The sequence below is a fragment of the Phacochoerus africanus genome, chromosome 16 (genome assembly GCF_016906955.1).
Source record: "Phacochoerus africanus isolate WHEZ1 chromosome 16, ROS_Pafr_v1, whole genome shotgun sequence".
Classification (NCBI taxonomy): Eukaryota; Metazoa; Chordata; class Mammalia; order Artiodactyla; family Suidae; genus Phacochoerus; species Phacochoerus africanus.
The window spans coordinates 5,100,017-5,117,090 of NC_062559.1; the positions used below are offsets into that span (position 1 = coordinate 5,100,017).

Consider the following 17,074-nt stretch of genomic DNA (forward strand, 5'->3'; position numbering starts at 1 on the left):
TCTTCTCTTGACTCGTACCCGTGCTTGTAACCTGGTGGTAGAAATGGTACAAAATGAGCATATCCCACGTGCGCTCGGTGTATTTCTGGGCAGAAATGAAACACCTCTTTAAAGGTATTTTTCTGTATGGTCATTTTGTAGCGCTTTGTTATAGGCAGCGAGAACCTCTCAAGCAGTATTGCATTCCTTCCTGTCTTTGGTGGTAAAGGCACCAGAGGGCAGGCCGCGCAGAATAATCTCTGGCTGTCTCCAGATACTTGCCCTCGAGCTCCGGAGGCACACAGCCTGCTTGCAGGTTATCGTAGGTCATGATCCTACCAAACAGTTAGTTTGATGCAGCATAACAGGTGAGCCACTGCTCTCGCTGTTCTCATCACCTGCTCACCAGCCCACCCGCTTTACGTTTTTGTTAACGGTAGTTCCCCACACTTGGTAACAGTTTTCTGTGTTAACTCGAGCATGGGTTAAACTGCTGTGCAGAGACCCTCAGATACAGCAGTGGCTTAAATAAAACCTTCACTTTGCTTTCATGTAATGTTTCTGAGTGGGACGTCTAGGCTGATGGGGTGTTTTTGCTCCCTGTGGTTGTTGATGGACCCACGTTCCCTCCAGCCTGTTTCTCTGCCCTCCCCTGGGGTGCTGTGCTTGTCTGCAGCATTGCAGCTGGGTTGCTGACATGTTCCTGGTCCAGTCTCTAGGAAGGAGGAGACATGATTTAGTCCGGAGCGAGTGCCTTCCTCTTTGGTGATGTCGAAGTTCATGGTTACTTCGGGTTGTATTCTGTTGGCGAGAACTTAACCTGCTCTAGCTGCAAAAGGGGTTGCAAATAAAGTCTACAGCTGAGCAGCTATGTGCCCTACTAAGGCGTGAATCACACAAGAAAGAGAGGGCGCATTTTTGTCCTTTGTCCATTTTTCTGTGTGCCTTGTTCTTCTGTGGAGTTCTTTACATATTCTGGAGTTGAATACCTTTTTGAGGGCACAAAACACATGTATTTTCTTTCCATCTGTGATGTATTTTTAAATTTTGTCCATGGGGTCCTTTGTCATGTAGAAATTTAATATTTTATGTAGTCAAATTTGCAGGTCTTTTTATAATCCATCTTTGTTATAAATATTTTTTTTCGTAGATTTGATTCTGGGTACTCTATATCAATTTTGTGGCTGGGGTAGACAGGACAGACACCATGATTAATAGGCCCCACAAGCACTTAATTTATGGTCAACTTTTCTATTTCAATTTAAAACAGAAACATTATTTTAAATAGGAAAACCACATCATCTGTTGGATGCCTCATTTCATCATTAATTTTATGATCTGATGGGATTTACAAGTTATTTCTAGTTATTTCTAACTAAAAAATTAATAGTTCTCAAAACTATTCATTTGTCAAAATAGTTCTGTAGAATTCATTTTGAATCTAGAAGACTTTGGTAGTTGTAAAAATAAGGGAGTCATTGAAATGTCCATCTGAGAGGTGAGAGGTCAAATTTGCCGCCAAAGTGAGTGTTCAGGCTGCTGGATGGGCCTTACATGCAGCGAAAGTGTGGTCCGGGGGTCAGGAGGACGTTAGGGCCAGAAATGCTGCCGTAAAGATCAGTGAGACCAGAGGAGATTGTTGAAATCTGGGTAATAATTAAGTGCTTCCCGGATGAGCACAGAAAGGCCGTACAGAGGCTGCACTCCCGTTTAGAGGATTCAAGGAAGACAGCTGAAGGGACAGATGTGAGACCATTTAATCTTTGTTAACCTCATGAGAGGTAGGTAGCTTTCTAACTGTACAGAGAAGTGAATTGGCCTGAGAGAGAAGACTTTTACGTCACGTTGTCTGTGGTTGGTAGTGGGTGGAGGTGGTCCTTGAGAACAGGTCCGAAGGACTCACAGCCCATGGTGATCCGGGACTGCCCTTAAGGGGTGGGGGAGCATTTCACTGAGGAAGCTCATTAGTGAGGGGCCCCTGGATGGTTCTTTGGCCACCAGTGGGGGTCGAGAGAACAGTGCTGCGGGGGAGAGGATGGATGCCGTACAGGAGGGCTTATCTGCGGAAGAAGGTAGAAGGTGTCGGGTGCCCCCCCGCCCCGTCCCATTGCAGGAAGTTTGGTGGTGAAAAGGAAGGAGAGAAAGCCTGGAGGAGCATGAAGGACTTTAAGCTGCTTGCCTTTTTGTTTGTTTGTTTTTTTGTTTGTTTGGGGATATTAGTTCAGGGAGGTCTAAGTAAACTCCCAGTTAGAAAAGCAGGATCCTGGAGAAGAAAGATACTAGCTAGAGGTGGTAGGTAGTGTTTGAAGGGCCTCTCAGCATCTAGACTGCCTCCTAAGCAGGCATGTGTGAGGTGTTGTGTGGGGTTGGAGTCTTGAGGATAACTGAAAAAGGCAGTGGAGTCAGGATCATTTAGCTTTTAGAGTGGCTGATATTACAGGAGTTCCCGCTGTGGCACAGCGGGATTGACAGAGTCTCTGCAGCGGCAGGGACTCGGGTTCAATCCTTGGCCTGGTGTAGTAGGTTAAAGATCCAGTTGCCACAGCTGTGGAGGAGGTCACAGCTCGGGATCGGATTGGCTCGGGTTTGATCCAGGGCCCCAGGAACTCCATATGCCGCAGGGCTGCCAAAAAAGAAAAAAAGATGATACTTTCAATTTATAAATTATGAAGAAACTTTTTTACAAGTCACATTAAAGTATATCTGTTCCATAGGTGAACTGCTATAATCCTGAAAATAAGGTTCTTAACGGTTATTACTAAGATTGAAACGTCTCTGTGAGTTCCCGTCATGGCTCAGTGGTTAATGAACCCGACTAATAGCCATGAGGATGCAGATTCGATCCCTGGCCCTGCTCAGTGGGTTAAGGTTCTGGCAGTGCTGTGAGCTGTGGTGTAGGTAGCAGATGAGGCTCGGATCCTGCGTTTATATATAAAAGCTTTTCTTGTGTTTCTTCTTTAGGGCTGCACCTGCAGCATATGGAAGTTTCCAGGCTAGGGGTTGAATCGGCGCTGTAGCTGCAGCCTACACCACAGCCACAGCAACACAGGATCCAAGCCACATCTGTGACTTACACCACAGCTCACAGCAACACCAGATCCTTAACCCACTGAGCGAGGCCAGGGGACTAAACTGTGACCTCATGGATACTAGTCAGGTTTGTTTCCATTGCGCCACAAGGGGAACTCCCTCTTGTGTTTATGGTTATTTGTTTACATTCTTTTTCCTTTATGATGTGTACTTTATAGATAAATAGACTAAAGATTGGTATAAATGCATAATGACTTTTTATATTCTCTTGTTTACTATTAAGCAGAAATCAAAGAACAATCAGCAGAAGAGGATGCTGAAGCAGAAGTGGACAACAGCAAACAGCTGGTCCCAGCCCTTCAGCGCTCTGTGTCTGAGGAATCTGCAAGCTCCCTGGTCTCTGTTGGTGTCGAAGCCAAAATCAGGTTAGAGAATGAATGCAGCTGGTTTGGAGACCGGTGACAGGAGGAAGGGCAGTGAGTCGACCATAGAGGCAATTCAGAGTGCAAGCAGAGGATGTGACCTGGATGGAACTGCATCATTTCGCAGCTCTAAGTTTGAGGCTGATGGCTCTGTGTGTTGCTGGGTGTCAGAGCCCATGGCTCAGTGCCTGTAGGGCGGAGGGCAGTCTGGCTCGGAGACTTCTCAGAGCAGAGTGGGGTGTTACCAGTACGCGGGTCCCACAGAAGGCACGTGTCTAAGGACTGGCTTCTGATTTACCTATAAATTTTAGTATTTATACTCTTGTTCTTTATCCTCTCTTCATTCTTTAAAAAAAGAAATGTAGGCTGTCACACCGTCTCTGTATATAATTCAGCTTTGAAGTTTTGTAAATTTTAGATCTTATTTGGAAGACCTCAATAAAACGGAAATCATCCATCCATAGACTGTTCCTATCTTTTCAAAAAAAAATTTCTTTGTTATAGTCACTATCCAGTGTTCCCATCTTCTTTAAGTGTTCTCTTTCTTTTGCTTTCGGCCTGTCTCTGCTCATTTTGTCCCGTGCTGGATTCTGCAGAGACTCCTCGACTCTGGTGTTGGAGTCCTCAGGTCGAGGGCCTCACCGTGTTTGCTGATGTTCCTTCTGATAGCAGAGACCTGGCTGAGTGCAGATGGACCCCACGTTTCTGTGTCCAGGGCTGACCTTTCTTTGAACTCGACGTTCCTAGCCATCGGTCTGCTTGACACCTCCTCTTGGAAGCGTGCTAGTCTTCCAAGCCACTCTTGGTTCTGACCCTATGCCTTCCCCAGATCTTCTCCCCAGGATTTCTTCATCTCCATGAAGGATAACCAGTATTCTCACAGTTGCTTAGACCAAAAACTTTTAAAGGTAATCTTTGATTTCTGTCCTTTTCCTCATATCCTTTTTTTTGGGGCTGTATCCATGGCACATGTGTTTTTATGGGTCAGGAATCGAACCCTTGCCACAGCAGTGACAACTCCAGGTCCTTAATCTCCTGAAGGAACCACCAGCTCCTTTGTCCTAAAGCGTGTCGCTCAGTTTTAGAAGATGCCCAGACAAGTACTTCCTCTTAACCTGGCTCCCATCCTCGTGCCCATCCCTGTTGCTCAAGGAGGTCGAAGGTCTCTACTTCCGCTTTCTACAGTCCAGATTGTTCTCGGCACAGTTGCAGAAGTGATTATTCTACAACCTAATTCAAGTTTCCTCCAAACTGCCTCATATTTAAAGTAAAATTTTAAATTATATTAAAAATTTCAAACCCATACCATGTTCCAAATTTGGGGAAAGTTTTGAAAATGTTCAAAATGAAAGAGTAGGATGAAAAATAAATAAGACATACCCCCCCCCCCACATTTTAGCCACTATTCCTGCTCCCCCCCCAATAGTTCATTTGATTGATTGTTTCCCGGAACCCCACGAAAACAATACCTTTTTTCCTTTTTTCTGCTTTTTCATTGCACTGATTAGCTGATTATTTTTTCTATTAAGGATACCTTATATTTTATTTTTAAGATGGTTTCCCTTAAGACCCATGTTTCTTACCCTCTTGAATTTAATTTCGAAGGAATTTCAAACTTTCGATTCTAATTGATTTCTTAGTCTTAGGCTATAAACGCTTTATCATATTTTCGTATCTCTCTGCATCGGTCATCTAGCATTTCATTTCTAGTTATTTAAACATATACTTCCTTTTTGTTTTCTTTGTCTTGGCCCCCAACCTTTTTATTTTTAAAAATTAATGTTTAATCTATATACAGTAAATTTCACCCATTTAGTGAGTCTTGATGGTTGTATACTGTCATGTAACCACTACCACAGCACGGTAAAGGACAGTTCCGTCGTTCTGAAAAAGCCCCTGACGCCCACTTGTTGTCGTCCTCGGTCCCCTCTTCTCCCCTGGGTGGTCACTTACCTGCTTTCTGACCCTGGAGTTCTGCCTATGCGGTTACACCGTGAATGGGATTGTAAAGTATATGTCCTTTTGATTCTGGGTTTTAGACTTAGTGTGATGCATTTGAAATTCATCTGTATCATTGTGTTTCTCAGTAGGTGGTTCCTTTTTTTTTGTCTTTTTCTCTTTTTGCCTTTTCTTGGGCCGCTCCTGCAGCATGTGGAGGTTCCCAGGCTAGGGGTCTAATGAGAGCTGTAGCCGCCGGCCTACGCCAGAGCCACAGCAACATGGGATCCAAGCCGCATCTGCAACCTACCCACAGTTCACGGCAACGCCGGATCCTTGACCCACTGAGTGAGGCCAGGGATTGAACCCGCAACCTCATGGTTCCTAGTTGGATTCGGTAACCACTGCGCCATGACGGGAACTCCAGTAGGTGTTTCCTTTTCATTGCTGAATAGGATTCTCCTTTAAGGAGGTGCCTGCTACAGCTCATCATTTCCCAGTTAAGGGTTATTTGGGTAGTTTCCAGTTTGGGGCATTTAGGGATAAAATTGGTATGAAGTTCACTTGCAGGTTTTGGTGTGACCATAGGGTTTTAATTTTACTTCTTATTTCAATTAGAAGTAATTGTTGAAAGAAAATGCCACAGTGTCTTCCAGTGTACCGATACAGTTTTACATTCCCGTTAACAGTGTGCATTGGAGCCACAGGACATTTCTTGTTGTGATTCAGCTGTACTCTTAGGGAAGCCCCAGGTTCTCTGGTCTCAGGGTCAGGTGTTCTTGGCCATAGTCACTGCCGCAGCCATGGGAGTCCGTAGTGGTCCGGGCTTAGGACCTGGTCTTGCTCCTCCTCCAGGGCAGAGGTCCACCCTCTCTCCTATTCTCTTCCTCCATCGCAGCTGGTCTTTTGTTTGTTCGTTTTCTTTTCATTTCTTTCTTTTTTTTTTTGCTTTTTAGGGCCATCCCTGCGGCATATGGAGGTTCCCAGGCTAGAGGTCGAATCGGATCTACAGCAATGCCAGATGTGAGCCATGTCTGCGACCGACACTACAGCTCACGGCAACACCAGATCCTTAACCCGCCGAGCGAGGCCAGGGATCAAACCCGCAACCTCACAGTTCCTAGTCGGATTTGTTTCCGTCGTGCCACGACGGGAACAGCTGCAGCTGGTCTTTGCCATCGCAGGGTGAAGATATTTGCCGTCCTTCTACCAGTGTAAGGTTTGGTTTCCCAGGGACAGTGGAGGAGAAAGGTGGGTGGGTCATTGTGCCGGCCCCATATTGCCCGGTTCTCCTCCCAGGCTTGTCCCACTACCGGTGCATTCTCAGGACTCTTCGCCACACCGTGAGCGCCTGGGGAGTGGGTTAAAATTCCCCATGTGTCTTCAGGTCCTGGGCGTACTGCTAGTCTCACACTTGGCTTTTAGCAGCCTGTTAAAATGGTCAATGAATTCTTAGCTTGCTTGTATGACATCCAGTGGCCTCTTCCTCAGATTAAGCGAGTACCTGTGTCTCCTCTTTTTGAAAGTGGCTTTCATTGAATTGCAGGTGATCGAGTTGTTCTGTGACTTGTGCAATCTGTTGTGTCCAAGAAAAGCGATTTTTTAAGATTGTCTGGAGAGCTTTTGTGTGACAGTGGGAGCAAAGCTCTTTACAACTTTCTACATCCAGAGCAGAAGCTAGGAATTTCCCTTGCACCGCACATGAAACTTTACAATAAATAGCTCTGAAACATTTGACTGTCTTTACTTATTACTGCATCTCTTGCAACTTTGCCTAATTCTTCACAAATCTGAGTATGTCTTTGAAATATTTTTATTGAGGGTCTGTTGTGCGGTGAAATGTCTCAGCTCTTAAAGAAATGTGGGAATAATTTTAGTATACCTTCCCATTAGAGGGATGGTTTTGGATGTAAAATCGAAGGTTAAGGTATTTTTTTGTTAATACTTTGAAAGTATCGCTCCATTTCCTCATCAGTGTTCGTCAGGCCGACAGCCATCTGATCGTCACAGGAAACGTTTCTAGGGGAAGAAACAAACTAGAATCAGGCCAGGCTGAAAGAAACACGAGTTAAAAGCTGAGAAGAGCAGAAATAAAATTTAAGAATTAATAAGATACTGACAGAGAATATCAGTGTATATAGTATCCTTTAGGAAGAAAGAAAAACATTTTTCCCTATTTCATTTTTCTGAAGCTAGATCACATTTGTGTGTGTGTGTATGTCTCAGTATCAGTGGGCAGCACAGCTTATCATGAAATTGAAAGGGAATATTGGAGAAACTTAAATTGGTAACTTTTATAAACAGAAGTTAATTAGTTGAGAAGAAGTCCAGTATGAATTGAAGATAAACATGACATGGAATGAAAATAGATTATTTCTGTGACCTATTAATGTAAGACATTATGAAAGTCCCCGGGGTGGACAGTAGAGAGGTAAGAGTGGAAAGTCTAGTGCTTGAGAAGAAAGATCTGAGTAGAGCTGCCATAAATGTGAAGAGAAAATATATCCAGGAGGAGGAGTCCTTTTATTTACTCCTTTTATTTTTAAACTTTTAATTTTATTTTTTTTATGGCTGCACCTGTGGCATATGGAAATTCCCAGGCTAGGGGTCAGATCAGAGCCACATCTGTGACCCACGCTGCAGCTCATGGCAATGCTGGATCCTTAATCCACTGAGCGAGGTTAGGGATCAAACCTGCATTCTCATGGAGACTATGCCGGGTTCTGAACCCACTGAGCCACAGTGGGAACTCCTGAGTAGTCCTTTTAATTCTGCCCCCCCCCCCACCCCCCAAGGTCCCTTATTAAGGGTATACTCGGTAAGTATATGTTGTTTTTTGTTCTTTAACTTTTTAAATGGTTTCTTTTTAAAATAATTCATAGATCTTCTTGTTTAGAACAACTTTAAGTTTACAGAAAAATCAAGCAGATGGTATAGAGAATTTCCAAACCTCTGCCTGCCTCAATTTCCCCTGGTATTAGCATCTTGCTTTAGTGTGATGTGGCATATGGAAGCATGGCATGTGTTATAACTGATGAATCAGTATTGATACGTTATTATTCACTGAGATCCATCATTTACATTAGAGTTCATTCTTGGTGTTACATATGGTTGATAAATGTGTGATGCCATGTAGCTGCCATTAATTACAGTGCATTAAAGAAATCATTTCACTGCTCCAAATATCCTGTGTCCCACCTCTTGATCACTTTCTCACCCCTCTTAAACCCTTTCAATCCCATATCCCCTTCTCTGTCTTTAATTACCCACATAAATTTATATCTTTTCTCTCTCAGTGTGTATGTTACACACTTATATCATGCATAAAGAATGTTCCATCAAGTGGTGAATAAAACTTGATCACCACTTGTTTTACAAAGCAGGGATATAATTAATTGAGTAGCCACTAAATCCTATCTTCTTCCCCAGCCTTAGCTTTACCTTTTTTTTATTCCTTTTCAATCCTTCATTTTTTTAAAATTTGGTTTAAAAGAAAATTGTTTCTCTAAGTGCCAACTAAAATTTTTTGATTTGATATGTTGACTACTTTTAAAAATTGTGCAGTAGAAAAGTAGAATTACAAATGTGTAATTGTTGAACCTAATCTTTCTTATGGTATAGACATATTTAAACACTTAGGTTGTACTAAAGACATCGTGTTTAATTTTAAAGTACAAGTGTTTTGCAGTTGTTTGGAACTGGAATAGTTAAATAAAAATCCTTCTCCTTACCTATCTTCTTTACTCGTTATTTCTTCCAGTGAACAGCTCTGTGCTTTTTGTTATTGTGGTGAAAAAAGTTCATTGGGACAAGGAGACTTAAAACAGTTTCGAGTAACACCTGGATTTATTTTGCCATGGAAAAACCAGCCTTCTAACAAGAAGGACGTTGATGACAACAGCAATGGAACCTGTGAGAAAATACAAAACTCAGCACCACGAAAACAAAGGGGACAGAGAAAGTAAGCAATTTTGAATTTAAATGGTTTGAATGCAGTAAGACTGTGTATTGTTTGTTTTCACCGCAGTGCCAAGGAATATACGCATGGGGTGTCACTGAGCAGTGTGTGTTTCCAACATTCACGGGATATTTCATGATTCACCATTAACCCAGCAAACACTCATTTTTCTCAACATTTCTTTCTTGTTTAAAAAAGAAAAGTTTATCTTAGTTGTGTATTAACAAAAAAGAAGAAAACTGTAAAGAACATCATAAAAGCCTATAGTATGGGGACTCATGGAACTTAGCTCTAAATGGAATGAACATTTAAAAATTAATAACGTCTTCCTTTCCCTTTTCTAAATAAGTTTTAAATAGTTTGTAAGATTATAATATAATAGAATGGCAAAACAAAAGTGGTTTTTACTACTCCTGTCCTTTATGTGTGATTTATTTCTTTTATGATTCAGAGAATGTTGAACTGTCCTGGAAACTCTTCTCATAACACAAAGGGTTAACTTTCTTCCTTTTAAATAATCCTATGCTGAGGATACCCTTAATGAAGTTCAAGAAGATGCTCTTTTTTCAAAAATGAAATAAGCATTTACATATGTTGTACATATGTTGGAACTAATATTACAAATCACCTGTATTTTAGCTACAGCAAGAGTTTACTGAGGTATTTGTGTAACTGTCTGCATCTGTATTCATGGACATCATAGTTAGCCAAACTCCTATCTGATAGGCTTGCTTGTGGACTTAATATTTTTTGTTAGATGTTGTAGTTTTGTTTGAAGGCAGCCTTAGTGTGTGGACCTGTTTCTGGTAGTTGAAGGAGGAGACGTTTCTGTGGTTGAGGAGAAAGTGTAAAAATTAATTTCGCTTGGAAGGCTCCGCAGCTCTGCCCCCTGAGGATGGTGATGTAATCATCCGAGTGCTCATCTGGCTTTTATCCAGAGTTAAGTACCGAGGCATTGTTGCGTTGTGCTTCTTTGATTGGCTCCTTCTTTTGGACTGCTGCCAATGCCTTGAAGCCCTGAAGTAGGAAATAAAACAATAACAAGAAGGACTCTTTTAAAAGAATTTAAGGTGGAACAGCTTAAGGAAGTTCTAGCAGAACCGCATTTAGAGTTCTGATGTTTTAAAGGCCATAGCTAGCTTTACCTTTGGTGATCAATTGAGTGTTCACATGGCAATGAAGTACATCAGAAGTCCTGCACACTTAATCTGTCCATCAGTAATTAGGAAATTAATTGAGCTGGACCACGGTATGTCTCATATCCTCATGGTCTGCCGTGAATAACGGCAATTAATAAACACCTGTTCTGGGAAATACAGTTGGGCTTCATTTACTTATTTATTTTATAAGCTACGTTAGTTTTTAGTGAAAACTTTTATGAGCTACGATAATTATGTAAAAATAGCCTTGTTTAATGAAAGTCTTTATATACACTTAATTGTTTAACAAGTTGTTAAGTGATGATAATAAACCAGTTAATGGACCTCAGGAATAAAGCATGCTTAGAAAATTTGGTAATCATTTAAGGAGAGACAGTTAATTTAGCGTGATAATAATTTAAAATATTTATAAAATGTGTTATCCTAATGAATTACAGACCAGAAAAATAGCTAGTTGATTTTTTTTTTTTAACTTGGAAAGGGGGTTTTTATTTTTATTTTTTGCCTTTTTTTTTAGGGCCACATATGCAGCATATGGAAGTTCCTAGGCTAGGGGTCAAATCTGAGCTACAGCTGCTGACCTACACCACAGCCACAACACAGCGGGATCCAAGTCGCCTCTGCGACCTACACCACAGCTCATGGCAATGCCGGATCTTTAGCCCACAGAGTGAGGCCAGGGATCGAACCCATGTCCTTATGGATACTAATTGGGTTCATTTTCACTGAGCCACAGTGAGAACTCCAGAAAGAAGGTTTTTAAAATAGTTTTTCCCTCATGGTGCATAAATGTAAGAATATTTAATCAAGGATTCTTTTCCTCTTCAGTTTTTTTTTAGACTTAAAATTTGGGGGATGTTATGTGTTTTAGCTGACTTCTCTAGATGTTCTTTCCTGAGTTGGGCTCCTGGCATCCTTAGGGTTGTCATCAGCATCTTACTGACATGTTGTATAAGTACACACTGGTCCCAGAACTGGAAGGTGAAATTTTTGAGTATCCTACTGGTTAGGAGCTGGTTAGTCATTCTATGGGCTTTTATGCCCGTCCCACAGCAAATACTGGTGCAAAGAAAGTATGTTAAAACAATACTTTCATCTTTATAGATGAACCGTTTGTTTTTTTTTCTCCCAATAAATTAGCAGCGATTAATATGAAAGATGTTTTTATAGCAGTGGTGGTTATATCTGTATTGAGGTTTGTTCTCATTTCACTTTGCGCATTTATAAAAATGAGAATTTCAAGTTAGCCTAGCATGCTAAACTTTCTAAAAAAAATGAGTCTGTGCATTTCTAATACTAAACATAAAATATACTCGTTATTTTTATATGGTTTGATATTCAAATGTATTTATTGAAATATGTTAATACTTTTTTTCTTTCAATGATTCCAGGTATAAAAAAGTTTAGTACCCTGGTCATTGTGCTGATTTTCTCTTAATAGGAATCATGATAAATATCCAGCATACAGAAGTGCAGTGAGTTATGATCTATATTCAATAGTGATTTAATCAAGAACTATGATCAGGTTAAATACTGTGACATCAGGAGAACATTAAAGTTTTAGTGCCGGTCGTCTGATTGCCGGTGTTTAATGGTAGACACAGTGGTGTTCCCTGTTTGCACAACGATCTCAGTGTCTGAAGGTCTAGTGCTTTAAAAATCTGCAATCTCCTGTATGTTGCATACCTTATTCAGTCTTCGTTTTTATAAGGTATTTCTTGCTCTTACGCTGTTTTCCTTATTCCCAAGTCACTAGTAGCTATTTTGTTTTTGCTTTTTACTTGTGGTTTGTGAGGTAAAGTCTTAGCAGAGGGTACTTGCAGCGTCATGCCGCAGTCCAGCTGTCGAGATTGTTTCGGGACCGTGAGAAAGCTCCTGCTGACCGTTCCTCTCCCACCGCCTCCCTCCTCACTCGTGTAGTGGGTGTTCATTTCTCCTGGGAAATAGCCTTTTCTTTACATAAAATTAACTGCCAGTTCTGTTGGGGTAGTCCTCACTTATCATAAAGCAAATGAAACTTTTTTTGATTGATCAAGCTGTGTTTTTTTAAACATTTTAAGTAAGGCCAAAGGGAATACTCATTTCATGTGATAAAATATGGTTCCTGACTAGAATATTAGAATGTCACTTAAAAAAATTGTGGAATGGCAAAACAAGCCTGTGGCTAATTTGTATTACTTCCTTATGGATGTGGAGACTTTTCTTTTTTAGTTGTTGCTTACGTGACATAATATAGCGACCCAGTTTTATATTTCTACTATGAATAATAGCATATATTCTAAAAGTTGTCTTATGACAGATTATGCCTAATAAATTAAAATTGATTTTGGCAGTACATTAAGTCACTGTGAAACAAAACAGTTTTCTATATGATACCACTTTCACATCTGTCTTATTTTATTTTCCAGGGAACGATCTCCTCAGCAGAATATAGTGTCTTGTGTAAGTGTAAGCACTCAGACTGCTTCAGATGATCAGGCTGGTAAATTATGGGATGAACTCAGTCTGGTTGGCCTTCCAGATGCCATTGATGTCCAAGCCTTATTTGATCCTACAGGTATGAGCCAGTCTGCAATAATAACTGCCTCTTGATTCTTTTTTTTTTTTTAATTTAATTATTATTATTATGTTTTTTTCTTTTTGTCTTTTAGGGCCGCACCAGCGGCAAATGGAGGTTCCCAGGCTAGGGGTCGAATTGGAGTTATCAGCCGCTGGCCTATGCCACAGCCACTGCAACGAAGGATCCGAGCCACATCTTCTACCTACATCATAGCTCACGGCAACGCCAGATCCTTAACCCACTGAGTGAGGCCAGGGATCAAACCCGTGTCCTCATGGATGCTAGTCAGCTTCATTAACCACTGAGCCACGACAGGAACTCCAGCTGCCTCTTGATTCTGTAAACGTTTTTATTTTAGTGCATTACCAACCTAATAGTAAATACCTTTCATCTGTAAATGATTATGATCATGTCGTAAAAATTGTCATTAAATATGCCTGTGTAGGTAAAACAAATTCTCTAATTATGTTTAACTATTTAGCATCTACAAAGGGCCATCACTGAGCTGATACTTTTATAAATATTTGTGTTTACTGTTGTGTAGACATCAGTGTTATGGAGATCTGACAACTGGGGAAAGAGAAATTTAATTTAATTGTATTTTATTTATTTATTTATTGTCATTTTTGGCCTTTTTCTTGAGCCGCTCCCGCAGCATATGGAGGTTCACAGGCTAGGGGTCTAATCGGAACTACAGCCACCGGCCTACACCACAGCCACAGCCACGCAGGATCTGATTCGTGTCTGCAACCTACACCACAGCTCATGGCAACGCCGGATCCTTAACCCTCTGAGCGAGGCCAGGGATTGAACCCGCAATCCCATGGTTCCTAGTCGGATTCGTTAACCACTGCGCCACGACGGGAACTCCAGGGGAAAGAGAAAATTTAAAGGGATCTGTGAAAACTTGGGCAACGTCTGGTGAAGGACAATAGATCTTAGCCATATGGGTGTCTTATTACTGCAGTGTAATAACCCATACTCATGATATATTGCTGTTTGGTTTTGAGTAAATTGTATCCCTCAGGTGAACTGCATATCATTGTCCAGGTGCCCTCAGGTAGAGAATTTAAAGAGTTATTGATGATTGACATGGGGTCTTGATGTGGGATGGAGTAGAATAGCTTTGTGAAGCTTATTTGTCATAAGCAAAATATTAAGTAATTTTCCTTTATATTTTGTGTAAGTATACCAATAAAATAGAGTCATCTCTAAATAAAATGTCTAGAAACTAATTTCTTTGTTAAAGAAATAGTCACTGATGTGCTGATTCTCAAACTGTTGGATGCATCACAGTCATTGGGATGGCTTGTTAACGCATAGATTTCTAGTCACCGGAATAGGAATGTTTGATTCAGTAGGTCTTGGTTGTGACCTGAAATTCGCATTTATAGCAAGTTTCCAGATGATACATTTTGAGTAGGCCTGCTTTAGTAGGATCACAAATACAGAATGTCATTGTATAGTCACACTTCAGAGTTGATTTGGGCATTGTACGTCTTTTCCTTATTGATGTTAATATGTTTAATGTCTATTCCTTTGCTTCTTTTCACTTTAACCATTTTAGGCACTTGTTGGGCTCATCACCGCTGTGTGGAGTGGTCACTGGGGGTGTGCCAGATGGAAGAACCATTGCTAGTTAACGTGGACAGAGCTGTTGTCTCAGGGAGCACAGAAGTAAGTAGAAGAAACACACATTAACCACAGTCCTAAAACTGTTTATAACCTCAGTTATCAAAACGTTTAGTATGTCAATATAAAGATCCACTTGCAAGAATTAATTATTAAATGATTATTATAAATGTAAAAACCCTTAAAATAGGAAATTGTTAATTTATATGCAAGAGTAGATTGTGCAAACCACTAAAATATAATATGTTACGTTGTGCAATAAACAAAAATCTTTATTTTACATTTAAGTCAGAAATTTACATTTTAGAAATGGGAATTACTTATGTACTTACATATCTTACTCTTTAATACAAAACTCTTTGATGAAGATTTAAAATGAGAGAGACAGGATTTGGCAGATCTTTAGTCCATAATGTGGGCTCGCCGTATTTGCTGTTTTAAAAATTGATTAAAATATTTCTTTTCAGTCAAGTTGGCAATCCAGTTTGTCTTTTTGGCACTATTCCAAAGTAATATCATATACATAGTCTGCCATCTTTGAAAGCTTTCACTGTGATTTTCATGTGATTTTGACTTGAGAAATAAATGCAGTGTTTAGCTTCCATCTGTAAAGGCAACAAGCCCTATGAACGGAAACTGCTTTTCTGCCTACAATTTCCCTTTTGTTTTTGACAAATGTATTTGGGAGGAGTGAAATAGCCCTTCCAAAGGAATATTAAAAGTGAATTTTTTTTTTTTTACCATAGAAATTACATGGGCTTTATTAGATTTAATATAGGTAAAACTTTGAAAAGCAGAGTTGAGGCAAGGACTTAGATTTAAGTAATTACTCAATTATTATAACATTTGCTTTACTCCGATGATCAAAATGGCCTAATTTATGTGGATAAGTAATTCTCACTCCAAGATTAGTCACATTAAAGTGTTTGTTTTAGAAATGGGACTTTACATTTAAAGGTATGTTTTACCAAATCTTGAACAATAAATGCACAATAGTAAATTCCAGAGTGTGAACACACCCAGATGGCCAGATCACAACCTCGATAGATCAGTGGGTGCTGTTTTTTCCATGAGCTACTGCTTTAGAAGTAGTTCTGGGGATTCCTGAAGTGGTGCAGTGGGTTAAGGATCTGGTGTTGTGTCTGCAGCAGCTCAGGTTGTTGCAGAGGCATGGGTTCGATCCCTGGCCTGGGATATATCCCTGGTCTTCCATTTGTGGCAAGTGCCACCCAAAAAAGGGACAAGTGGTTTTGGAATGTTTTGTAACAGTGAAAAGTATTTTAGGAAAGGCAGTGATCAAGGGGGAAAATGAAGTTTGTGGTGTTGGATTGCCACACTGTAACCACACATTTTGATAAAGCTGTGGGGAAATAGGCACTCTTACACCTCGTTGGTGGGAATGCAGATTGTACGTGTCTTTTGGAGGGACGTTTGACAACGCCTAATAGACTCCGGGGGTGCTTATCTTTCGACCTTTCTGAGAAGGCCTCCAATTAAAGAAGAAAACATGTGCTGTTAAGAGTTAATAATTGCAACATTGTTTAATTTGTAAAATATTAGGAACCACCTGGATGAGCACCCAGAATGGAATGGTTGAGTAAACTGTGATTTGATTCATACACGGAGTATGGTGCAGCTGTAAGAAGGCTGAGGGGTATCTTTATGAACTAGTGGGAAGTCATTTCCAATATATACTTGGAAGTGGAAGAAAAAGTACAGATGCCCATTTATGGTGGGCAGCGTTTATGTAGGAAGGAATGAGATGGAAGAAAATATATGTACATATGCCCATCTGTGGACAAGAATAAAGGAAGGGTAAACAAGAAACGAGAGATTGGTTACCTATGGAAGGTGGGTCAGAAAGCAGAGTAAAGAAGATGGGAACAGAGTCGGGGCTGCAGGGATGAGACATGGCAGCACTTCTCAGATAGGTCTTTGCACAGCTCTGACTCTTGGAGCCACAGAAACATTTCACATACCCCCTAAATAAACAGTTGCAACCATCTGGGCATTGGGAGAACCCAAAACGGAGTAGCAGAATTCACACTGAAAGGAGTAGGGAAGGAACTCAGCACCTGGAAAACCAGCAGTGTCGTGACTGGATACCCGTAAAGTTGAAGGGACAAGAGCAGCTCATACATGTGCAGTCTAGCAAGTAAATGTATTTCTCACAGGGACGCTTAGCCGTTCTGAAACCAGGCATGTAGTTGAACAAGAAAGTGTATGGTAGACAGTGGAAAGGAGGCTTTGTGTATTTTATCTTATGGTATTTTACTTTTTTGGTCTTTTGTCTTTTTAGGGCTACATATGTGGCACATGGAGGGTCCCAGGCTAGGAGTCGAATTGCATCTGCTGCTGCCGGCCTATACCACAGCCACAGCAACACGAGATCCAG

The 17,074-nt window shown here is 40.8% G+C and overlaps 1 protein-coding gene across 6 annotated transcripts in view; it reads left to right on the top strand.

Moving 5' to 3' along the window:
• The window catches only part of KMT2C (lysine methyltransferase 2C), a 286,669-nt gene that overhangs the window by 98,454 nt on the left and 171,141 nt on the right, over positions 1-17,074 (top strand). For 5 of the 6 annotated variants that reach the window (XM_047762929.1, XM_047762935.1, XM_047762930.1 and 2 more), the window contains exons 3-6: positions 3,293-3,434; positions 9,130-9,330; positions 12,896-13,044; positions 14,615-14,724. In XM_047762929.1, coding sequence (XP_047618885.1) covers positions 3,293-3,434; positions 9,130-9,330; positions 12,896-13,044; positions 14,615-14,724 — 602 coding nt within the window. The remainder of the gene's footprint in view (positions 1-3,292; positions 3,435-9,129; positions 9,331-12,895; positions 13,045-14,614; positions 14,725-17,074) is intronic. The other variant, XM_047762934.1, reaches the window with a different exon arrangement.